Source organism: Anopheles marshallii, chromosome 3 (assembly GCF_943734725.1).
Source record: "Anopheles marshallii chromosome 3, idAnoMarsDA_429_01, whole genome shotgun sequence".
NCBI classification, from domain to species: domain Eukaryota; kingdom Metazoa; phylum Arthropoda; class Insecta; order Diptera; family Culicidae; genus Anopheles; species Anopheles marshallii.
Genome location: NC_071327.1, coordinates 26112021 through 26124498, shown reverse-complemented (window position 1 = coordinate 26124498; position 12478 = coordinate 26112021). Strand labels below are relative to the sequence as shown.

At 40.2% G+C, this 12478-nt stretch overlaps 1 protein-coding gene across 1 annotated transcript in view; it reads left to right on the top strand.

The window, feature by feature from the left end:
* LOC128715812 (CD166 antigen-like) overlaps positions 1–12478 on the top strand; it is a 113621-nt gene that overhangs the window by 83134 nt on the left and 18009 nt on the right. The window contains exons 6-8 of the mRNA XM_053810729.1: positions 6843–7046; positions 9238–9383; positions 11668–11812. Of these exons, the coding sequence (XP_053666704.1) occupies positions 6843–7046; positions 9238–9383; positions 11668–11812 (495 nt within the window). The remainder of the gene's footprint in view (positions 1–6842; positions 7047–9237; positions 9384–11667; positions 11813–12478) is intronic.

The window sequence follows — 12478 nt, the reverse complement described above, 5'->3', positions numbered from 1 at the left end:
TTGCCAGGGGGAAACTAATAATATGAAAATATTATCTTCGCGCAATAATGTTGAAATATGGTGCTTTTGATAACGAAGCCAAACAACATGCAGGAGGGTGAGTGAGAAAAGGCGACACAACAATACAGCATACCTACTTGTGTATAACGGCTGTATACATATAAAACACGGCAGCCAACATGAAGACTATTGCTTGGGACCATAATTTAACATGATCACCCATCACATGCCCATCGGCACCCTTGGCCACACCGTCCCGTTTTCCTGTTGTTCGCCAGATAGCTGCCCGACTAAGCCCTCCCAAAATGGCGATAAAGCGAAAACCGTTTGTGTATTAAAGTGGCCGGATTTACAGCGTGATAGGAAACTGCAGAGTGGAAAAGCAACGAAAAAAAAGCAAACAGACAAAAAATAACCTCAAAAATACTAGCCATTCACGTGCGTACACAATGGCTTCGAATAAACGCATACAAGTGTGACGCCGGCTAGTAGCAGCACGTCGATTATGTCGGCTCCTCGTGTGGCGCTAACCGTACAGTAATGTATCGCGCTTTTATGTGACAAAATGTGCCCATTCGCAAGCGTCATATATCTCAATCCGGATTTTTCCCGGTCGCAATATCCCACGACAATCCCACCCCGGTGTACTTTACCACCCAAGCAATTCGTTCCTTCCCTTGCCTCGCCCTTTTTGACTCCCATCCCACCTGGTGAACAGAGGCGCGCACACACTCTGCGTTGTTTTTGTGTGCATGGATCATGAAACCATGTGGATGTTTTTTGCGGCACGGTAACGCTTTGGTGGTGGTCCCGTGCGCACAGCTCAAACGTGTCACAGATTTACATATTTCGTGCAAATAAATTTTCTCCGATAGCGTTGATGGAATTCATCCCTTCGAAAATCTGCCCGGTAGTTGTTTTTTTTTCTCCTCCGAGCCATGAATCTAACCGGCCCAAAAGCGAGCACTGAAGGTGTAACGAATGAAAGGGAAACTGTGCGTCACAGTACACGCGGAAGATCGGCATGATAAACAAAGTAATTGTGCAACTGTGGAGTACTTTTTTATTTGCGTGCTCGCGCCATCGAACATGCTTCCCACCGGAAATGTATCACGGAGTAATACCATGCCGGTGAGGCGGTATTGACATGATAATCACACGTCAAACGTGACAGCTCTGGAGACTGCTGTCACTTATGCGTTTTGCGGTAACTACTCATCACTCGCTTTGGTTATGCATCAGCGATCGTTCGATACTTTTCGTCATGTCGTATCTTTTTTCAACCGCATTGCTTCATTTCAAGTTGATTTTCACATTACTTTACTTTACTATAATTACTTGTGTCGTTTGCTTTTGTTGCTATGCATTGTGACGGTTTTACTCTGTCGCGATGATTGAGTGGAAACGAAATCTATTTAAAAGCGCATTGTGTATAACTTTACGTCAATTTTCTTTTATCATACAAATGAATGTAATGTAATGAACTTTAAAGGATGACTGTTCAGCTATAAGAACGTCAAAATTGGTCAAGATACACATCAAACCTTTACAACGCCAATAATATCACATTAATCTCCGTAACAATTAAAAAGTCATAAGCCCATCCCAGTAGCAGATAAGACATTCAAAAGTAAATTCGAAGTTAGTGAAATGTTTTAATTCACGTACCATCGTGCCCTTCTCCTTATGTACCGTAAACTTTAAAGGTTCAATTTCGATGTCTTCCCGGCAGCAATGATGCCTTACCGCACCGTTTTTCATACATTTTATGATGCATGAAAGTCAGCAGTCTTTGAATTGAAATTGAACCACACAAAATATACAACATTTGTCTGCCGTTTCTACCCATCCGTTGTACTAAATAAAAAAAAAAACTGTTTCCCACATACCAATTTCCAACATAATCGCAACGCATTTCCGGCTGACTCTTCCTTGTTTTACACCCTTCGTGTTGTCACGTGTCATCATTCGGTACTGTCAGCACAAAATTCCGAAACAGGATCGATTACTGGCGGAAAATGTGTCCCTGTCCCCAAAATGGCCACCAATCCCATGTTACCACCGCGTGGCACGAACCAACGACGGCATAACATAAAAGTGTCGGGTGATGCGAACAGTGAGGAAAAAAGGAACGGCATTGCCATGAGTTGGGCCAAAATAAATTTCTCATCACATTCCAGATTTCCCTGCATCCGGTTTATGCAAAAAAAAAGAAACACCCCGGAAGTGAGTTGAAAGTGGTGGTTACGCGCTCGGAACGAATCTGCTGATACTAGCTGATCTATTCGAAGAAGCATTCCTGCGGCTGTGGTTATCCTAGGCAAGCTGCGCACGGGGAGGAAATGTGGAGGACGTGTACGGGAAGGACATGTGTTATCGATACTGCAAAACGGTTTTTCCTGACATCCATCATTCATTCGTTTCTGGAAAGGTCGTTCGCTGTCGGCCCGCTTCCTCGCAGATGGAAGTGGTTTCAACGCGTGGCATAGGTTGATCGATTGGAAACGAAACGCTCTCGTCTAACGGAAACGGTCGGAGCAAAAAGACGAAACCTGCGAACCTAGCTTGCCGTGTCGACGGTGAACCATCAATACAGGAGACGAATTCTGGTTTGGAAATGCATAGAATGTGGGAATAAGTGTAAATAATTTATATAAATAAATAGCACCTATCGGTCGAAGAGCACTTTGAACAAAGATGTCGATACAATAGCAACGGACATACTGTACTTTGCTGTCAAAGAAAACCGAGATGAAAGTTTGTTTAAAAGTTTATTTGTATCGATTGAATTCCGACGAAAAGTATGAAGTAGAATACCACAAAAAATGTTTTCTAAAAATGAAACATATTTTCATATTTTTTTGCGTAACTGTATTTCAACTATGACTAATTATGATGTGTATCGCGTTTAAATTAATCACAACTTCAAATACCTACTCCAAATATCTACTACATCCAATAGCAAACCATTGGAATTTTTTTCGACTGACATTGGAATGATGTTTGGCTGAAAATTATGAAATGGAATATTATTTGTTATTCCTTTTTTTATAATACATTTTCTTTCAAGGATTCTAATTGTATTGAATTACAATGAAATATATGAATGCTATTAGTTCTCTCGCTTATATGCCCCATTCAATGCGCAAACGTTCGATAAACTATTGTTCCGAACAAAAGTGCAAAACGCCACGTACCATCATCCATTGGAAAAGCTTACCTGTTTCGGAAACCATTCATCCGAAGGGCGCATGCAATCTTGGCCAACCCGTACTGCACGGGTCTGTGCCTTATCCTGTGGCCCACAGCTTACGTTCCCGTGCTGCATCGAATTCATTTCGTGCTAGCAACAATTTGTACACGACAAAGTTCCACACTGCTGCTTTAGAAGCTGCAGCTATGCAGTTCTATAAGAACAGTATTTTCCACCGTGCCTTCGCAGCGGTACATTCTTGCATTGTGTTATTATTTTCCAATCCAACCTTCGGCGGCACCATTCGTTCATTTCTTCAGTTCACGCGAAACCACATCGACAAGTTTTATGGCATGGTGCGCGGTTATTTGGCTGCCGGGTAAAAATGCAGAAATGTTTTCCACGATCCACGCTCACCGCCAAAACCACATGGGCCCAAAATACGGTGAGGGTCTGCGTGCAGAGAAACCACTTACATTTTTTCACACGATAAGAATTGATTTTATAGCTGCTTATTTTATTGGAATTAATTTCGGGGTACACTGCTTTGTTACGACCCGCCAAAAGAAAAAGAATCCAAATATCGTGATTTCCATTTTGTTTTCGCTAGTCGTGGAGCAGGAAAGTTGAGATTACACTAGCCAGAACGGAAAATTAACCAATGCAATCTGAGTAATATTCCATGGTCCAGTTGCGTGGCGTCAGGAGTTTTACACTTTCCATTAATTACTTTGCACGATATGGAAAACTAACCAAGATTCTAGCACATTTTTATTGAGCATGTATTCTAATGTTCGATTTCTCTATCTATTTGTACATTTAACTACTTGCAATTGTTAAGTGTACGCAATTTTTAAAGTTACACAAAAATAAAAACTACTTTTTAAATCAAATTCATAAATTAAATAAAATTGAAAAATTGAACTCTCCAATTTTTATAATATCGATCAAAATTGTATCGATTTTCATTCCTTTTATGCTTTTGAATTTTATTGAAGAGCTGGATCTATCAAAACTGAAAAATTCCAGCGGATATCGCACGGTGCTGAGAAGTCAGAATCGATTAGCGGTGGAATCAATATCAAATTTAACTCCTATCAGTGTCAATCAGTGGCAAGATGTTGCACACTCGGTTGGCGACAGGATCGTCCCCCACAACCGAACGTTTCTCCACGCTACGCAGCGAACAACGAACAGCGCGTTTGTTTCAGACGTAGATAATGGTTATTTATTTTTTATTGACCTGCCGTTGAACGAATTCAGAGAATTCGAATAATTGCCACTCAGCGCACTGCGCTCATGTGTTGCCGTCGATCGATTATGCCGGGCGTAAGGAGTTTTTTCCGCCCGGTGAAAGCAAGGCAAGCAAGATAAGAATACCGAGCACAAAAGCACGGTGTGTTCGTGGAAGCAAGCTGCTGTGCATGCTTGTGCACAAATGTTCGTGGTATTTTTAATTCACCACTTACATCGACTCAAAGTGCAATCGAAAAATCAAGTAACCTTGCAGGGAAAGGGTGAAGTTTGGCTTCCAAAGTAACACAAGCTAACGCAGCCATCTTCCTACGATCTTCCGTCGTGTGATAGGAGGATCGTAAACTGACAGTCTTGGCGTAGATGAGATTTTGAACGACTTTTAGACTTTTTTCGATTCCAGAGGGTTTCATTGGTGGCAGATGCAAGATGTCGAAAACAAAGCTAGAGGTATTGAAAGTGTTTTATTAAATTTTAAGTTACTGAACATTGGGGGGACGTCAAGTTGATAAGGATATGTTAAATGATTGTTTGTTTGAGGAATTATTATTGTAAAAGAACCAAACCTTGAATAGAATACACAAAATTTTGATTTGAACGATAGAAGTTGTTTTTCGAGTTTTGATATTTCATTCTTATTCTCAATATTTATAATTTCGTGACGTACTTCATATATTTTACTGATGCAATTTATGCTTCGAGATAACTATTGCTTTGCTTTAGCTTTGATGAAATATAATATTTCGTTTATTTACATTGAAATCTAGTGTTGTGCTTCAAGAATCTTTTGATAAGTGTCAATCATGTGACTCTTCAGTGAGCAGTTATTTAAATTATGAATCGACACTTAAATGATTCTTGAATCTTCAAACAGTTGTTTTCAGAGACTCATTAATCCTCATAGATTAATCGTCAACTCTTCGCAATCGGTTGAATGCTAGAGATATTTCGGCTGTATATAAATATGCAATTCAAAAGCTTAGACTTGAAACCATGTTTACTGGGACATTGTTCAATCTTTAATCATTCTTAGAGGTTTCATACAACTTTAAGGATTCATCAATCTTGAAAATTAAAAAAAAGGTGAAAATTCAGTTCAACAATACATTCAAATCACTATAACCCTAAAAGCCTAAAATGCTTGTCCTGTAAAAGTAGGGTAATTTTTAAACCTGCATTACCCCACGATACACTAGCGCACTGCAAATGATCAACTTTAAACAGTCTGCCAGATTGTTAACAGAGAGCAAAAAACGAGGCAGTTGCATTCTATTCTCAACCAACCTTAGCACCGGCAGCCCAACAGACAAGCATGCAGCTGATTGCAGAACAAACCACCATGGAGTAATAAATTATATTTTTAATCTACATCAGCGTGGTTTCATCGTCGGACCACCAGATTTAATTAATCGAATGGTTACACTTTTGGCAAACTGTTGTACCGCCAGCACATACCGAGTTCGTCAGCAACAGTAAATGGGTGCAAAGAACCCCCCGCATGGGCAGGTGAATCCATAATTAAACTAACCAGATGAGTTGGACAAAAACAATAGTCGAAAGGTGTGCTTTTTTTGTTGTTGTCTGCGTTGTCCATAGCGTACCAGTGCCTAGTGCCTGCGTGCGGTAATGTATTCAATTTTCACAATGAGTAAAAGCATTTTGATCCTGGCATAAAATTACCCGTTGTTTAAGGCAGAAATCAATGGTTCATATTAATCTGTAATGACCAGTTAATCGAAATAAACAAAAATGCATGTACTGTGAAAATATTTGCATTAGCTGGCTTTAAAGCAACCGTAATTATAAATCAAGTTAGTTTAACTTTTATGCGTTGTGTTACGTTTATTGACAATAGTGTACAATTTTGAAATATCAGCATAATTCGATCGTTTTGATGACGTTCATTGACGAACCGACCAAAACATTGTGTAATAACCTTAAAGATCTCCAGTATTTGAAACCACCAACATTTTCCGTCGCATAGCTATGTTGTTATCAACAAAAAAAACCGGCATATTATGTCGATCAAATACTTACGCATCGATGGAATTTTGCACTACGGTGCACAATGAAATATTTCCAACCAAATTACCAACCGGACTAGAAACATTCGCATTCTAAGCAAAACAAATACCTTGACATCAGCGTCGTTCCTGCTCCCATACCAATACCGGCGGAAATATTTCTGAAACCAACAAAAAAAAACTGGCACGAAAATATAAGCTCGCATCGAAATTATGCTACTCGAGGGAATCATTTAATATGCAATGTCAACTCGGTCCGGCCCACCCGATCGGCATTTGCCGAACAATTCACCAGCTAGTGCCGCTAGTGTTTGTGCAACAGTAATCTAAATACCGCTTCTCTCATTTTCCACTCGCCCCTTTCCACGCAGGTCGTCCCCAGCCCTCGGTCAAGTGGCTCATCAACGGCATCCTGGTCGACGAACAGTACGAGCACAATTCTGGCGATGTCATCGAAAATCGGTTGCTATGGCCAGCAATCCAGCGCTCGGATCTGAATTCCATCTTCACCTGCCAGGCAACGAACACGCTGCTGGTGGAACCGAAGGAGAGCAGCTTTGTGCTGGATTTACATCGTAAGTCGACAGCGTGCAAACGGTTTTTCTCGAAGAATCATGCCCCTTTTTACCATCTCCCTCGCCGGTGGGCTGCAAATCATTGTCACCATTTTAAACATTTATCCAACCCCAAACTAAAGCAAATGTGTCTTCCAATTCGGTTCATTCGCTCCCGACCTTCCCGATACCCCGGCCCCAATCGAAAGAAAATGCCAACTAATGGGCAAAAGATTTTCTCCCGGGATTATGATTTCCGGTTTCCGGCTGCTCCCGACGGGATGAATCCATCTGATTGTCGAATTCTCATTTCATTAAAATCTCATTACTTTTGCGACCATAGCGCATACGCCGGTACGTGGGAGATGTGGAAATGGCCGCACCGTCTTCTGGTACTGGTTCACCCAACAACATTATCGCTTTTGTACCAAGTTCTTGCAGGCGAAAATTGAGCTCGTCATCGTATTTCTCGCATCGCCTTTGAGCTAACAGTTCAATTGCAATGGGCAGCATGATCAAGCAAAACGTACCATATTTTTCATTGTTTTTTTTCTTCTCTGTTCTAACGACATCTTTTTTTTAATATCTTATGTCCCTCCGGAGAACTTGATCTGATGCTGCTGATGTTAGAGGATATTCCTTTTCTCTCTTGTTACGTGACAATTATATGCTGACAGTTTTCAATATAGAGCATTTCCTTTATAACTTTAGAATGATCAAAAGTCTAAAGTTTGTCGTTGATTTATTGGTTTTATTATTATCACTCTTATATTATATTATAGTCATCTAATCATACTAATATTTACGATTTTATGCTACATTTCACTTTAAAAGTAAAAAGAATAGCAAATGATGTTCATTGTATCGCTTGAAAATGACTGTATTTTTTCCTAGCAAATTCTAGCGAAACTTCTCTTTTGAATTGTGATATGAGCTATGTGTTATCAATATTTGTTTGTTAAAATAAATAAAATTGAGTATATGGAATTGTGTTTAATAAAAACTTTATCGATGCAAACATCCTCTATTTTCCCTTTGCTGGATGAAAATAGAACATCTAAAACAGCATTTTTCAACTGTCCGTAAAATGATATTCCTGGAAAATTTACAATGGCTATAACTTGCTACAACGGAATTGGACACAAACAAGGAAATTCTTTTTTTATTCCTGATTGATACGACTTTCAGGAAGATTTTCCTTTTTTATCAAAAAATATTAATCTTCTCCTTTCGTGCTCCTACCTACAGCTACTACGGTTCCTAAGGGCACATAAAACTCTTCAAAAAATAGGGACAGTAAATGATAACTCATTCCATCTTCTGGGTATTGCAGGTAAACGATAGCACGATCCCTGGAGGGTGTGCAAAAACTAGAACCGAATTTGCATCACCTGTGTCGAACATTGGGAAGGGTTTTAAGGGAAGAACCGAATTGGGGGAAAAAAGTGAAATCATTTTGACACCACTAAATGACCCAGCCGAAGGCTATCAAGCGAAGAAAAAAGATGAAAGAGTTATCGATAACATGATAAAAGCAATAATTCATTTGTCTTCTTTTTTTTATTTTGCAAAACGAATACAACAACGTTACACAATAGCTTTTGTGCCCACGCAGCCCTACGTTTGGCGTATCTTCTTTCATTATTACTGTGGTCATAATATTCTTGAGTTCGGTTCTCTTTCAACCGAATGTTGTACTCCATCTGTGTCGGTTTACCCTCAGACAATCACGTTGATCTTACTTTTGCGAAATTGACGCTTTATCGATTAGAATTTCTTATACTAAGTTACGTTAGCACAGCATGTTTATCCAATCCACAACGGATTAACTTTCTTTTTCACTTTATTTTGTTTCCACACCGTACAAATATTGAAAATAATATTGGTTTTTTGAAACTCGCAAATTGTGAACAACACAATCACTCCCTGAAACCCCTGATACTCCTTGTTCCTCCCAAGGGACAGAATAATTTCTTTTACTAAAAAAAAAAACTGTAGATAGCGAATGAGCGAAAAAATCAATGTAAGGTACCCTGATCGTTATTTCCTGTACAACTCCACGGCATACCTGCCCCAGAAACCCGTTTCGTAATCTGGAATATTTACTGGTTTATACAGTACGTTTGTGTTATTTTTCCTCTTTCTCTCTTAACTTACTACTCTTTTCATGCGCTAACACCCGCTGCAACCCGTCCGGCACAATATACTACAGTGAAACCATTGAGTGTGAAGATAATGAACCCGCAGACGCCATTAGTAGCCGATCGACGATATGAAATCTCCTGCGAAAGCGTTGGTTCGAGGCCAAATGCGATTATAACCTGGTACAAAGGAAAGCGACAATTACGACGGGCAAAGGTTAGTATAGAAAAAAAAACCCCGGGACCCTTGCCTCGTTGTGGACGGTTTTGCCACAAAGTGAGGTTGTGGCCGAATGGCTAAGTTATGGGAAAGGAAGAACCGTTCATTTCACTCAATAACAAGGGGCAAAATCGTTCGGCCGTGAAAACAAACAAAAGAAGAAGAAAACGAAAGTCCCAGGTCGTTTGGTTCCCTTTGTTTTCCGCACTGTACGTATTCGTCTTACTAAGGACGTCCAGGAGGAATGGTCAAATGTGGGCCTCCGTAACGGAAAAAGAACATGAATGCACACGCTTCTTCACGATGGTGGAGAATGTTTTATTGAATTTATGAAAATGGACGAACATCCGTAAACTAAGGACCACCGGCATTACCCGCCTTGCCTTGCAATGGCTGTGTCTGGTCCGATCGAGCAGAGAAACTAAAGCCTTAACAGCAAAAGCCTTTGAAATACAGCATCTAGTTCAACGGGCTGAATGAATGAAATCAGACAGCATGTACGGCCGACCGGTAAATTTTGCTCCAGTACGAAAGCAATAAAGATAGTATGCATCTATAAATAAGGAATCGGACCATTGTACTGGCTGGTCCTAGACTGGTCAATGAGCTTCTTGTGATTGGTGCACTTGGTGGTCCGTTGTCTAGAGGTTGTAAAAACTGTTTTTGTGGTCGTAGCAGGCCTATGATCTGAGTGTTTTTCAGTGTCTAGTACTTGCCTTGCAAGTAGTTTTTTTCTACAAGAATGTTGTTTTAAAATTTGATAAGTATTCCACTTTCTGTTTAACTTTACTAAGAAAATGTTCTTAAAATATCTTTAAATTATCAATTGGAGACCCAGTGAAGTTTTTTTTTGTTGGGAATAAGTTTAGCTTATTTTTTTCCTACTCCAAACAATGTCCTTGTATATGTTCTATTTCAAAAACTGTTAAACTATTTGAATATCGTCAGTACATCATGCTGGGTGTGCGATGGGGGCGCCCGGTAGTTAAAGACATTGGATCTCACAAGTCAGAACCAGATTAAATCAAAAGTATCGAAATGTTTTTAAAGTTATGGCTCAAACGGATCCCAATTTCCCCCGGGGTCCTAAGTAGCTGTATCTTGTAATTTAAATTCCATCTGAATTGTGAACTTTGATTGTTCTTTTATCATTGTTGCCAGAAATGTTCCTAAGCATCTGGGTGATATAATGTCTCACGTGTAATGTAATATTTATTGAAATATTTCATATTTCTATATAATATATATTTTATTACTATTTCTGCAACTAAATGACACATATTGACATGGACATAATGGCAAACAATTTCACTACACTTTAAAGCTTGTTTGATGAGCGTTCGAACTAATCACTTAATCATCATCTCTTGCCTCTACATTGCTTCAATGTGAACGGATTTCTCTGAAAATGAAGTGTATTGGTGGGTGATTTTTTTTTTCGTTTGCTTTCGAATAAAATTTTAACAAATGCTAAAACATTTAGCACTTTCACCTAATTGCCGCTAGGAAAGTACCGGTGTATCGGTCCAAAACACGATACAGCACTTTGTGGAATGGAAAAACTACTCGCTCGCATAGTGCAATTAACACTGAACGTACATTCAATTAGTAGTGTTTTCCATTTGTTTCTGCGAAAGAATGACAGTTAAATAAATGGAACATTTAGCTGAGTGTCCCCGTTTAACCATGTCAGGCAATAAAAGAAACTGCCAAACGAGTAAGTTATTGCTGCTGAGTTTTTACCGTCACATCAACTGATGTAGTGATCAAACGAGATCGCTATAAAAGAGGTATGCAAATTGTATATGATTAAGATAATAATACTAAGTAAAACAACTCGACATGGTTTAAAGCTGGATAAGCACGATTTTTTTCATATCTTTGCTTAAACTAAACATATCTTCAGACTTAGCGTAAACTAATCTATTGCCGCCCATTGCCGCGGCGACTCTCTAATATCAATTTCTAATATTCAAAGTGCTTTGTATTTCATTCCATTAAGTGCGCTTTCCCGTCGAAAGAGGTTAACTTGACCGAAACCAAATCGTTTATCGTCCGTTGCGGCCGTCACCCTGCGTTTTGCCAGAGGGCGGTGAAAAAAGCGCTGTGTGCGCCATAAAATTATCCTCCCATGCTGCTAGCCCTCTATCAAATTTTACATTAACAATATTTTTCATGAAATCATTCTATTTCTTTTCTCCCTCTCTTTCTCTCTCTCTCTTTCTCTCTCTCGCTTTCTCTCTTTATGCTTGGTTTTCCCTTTTTTTCAACCCACCCACAGGAAGAAATACTGAACAACACCACCCGCTCGGAGCTTAGCTTCGTACCGACAACGGAGGACGACGGTAAGCTGATAACATGCCGGGCCGAGAACCCCAACGTTACCGGACTGTTTCTGGAAACATCCTGGAAGATTGAAGTTGTCTGTGAGTAGCAAATGTGTATAACAAAAAAAATATTGTGAATGAAGATAACCCTCACAAAAATGCCGGAAGAAACAAGAGAGACCCAGTGTTTGGCGCAATGGTTCGTAGCAAGTTTACAGAACTTCCGAATTTCTGCGGGTAGAATAAATTCAAAACTTCACTGCCAGTCGGCCACCGTCTCCACCACCAGCAGCACGATCTATGGCCCGGGATCTACGGCCGGCTGTGGAAATGCGCGACGCTACTAGCGAGCCCATAAAAGCTCCCTTGGCGTGCGCATCAAAGCGTGGAAGCGAAGAAATTAATTAAAATTAAATTCAAATCAACAATCGTAAAAAAGTATTCGCGTTTATAGTGTGCCGTCTTGTACGGGAAGGTTTGCGTCCGTTTCGTGGTCGGTTCCGGGTGTGGAGAACTTTTCGGTTGCTTCCATTTGGGGGTGGGATGGGCGGAGGAGAAGAACGCGCCCATCACCACCACCCGCGTACCATGCAATGTTTCCACCGCAGATGCTCGCATCTTTCGGGGTCGTCATGCAATTCCGGGACCCGCTCGTTTGTGAATCATTTTCCAATGTGGAGTACGCAACCACCGGTGAGCGTATCTACCGAGACGTTACCACAGTCTAAACGCATCCGCCCCACGATTCCCATGACCAAGGCCACT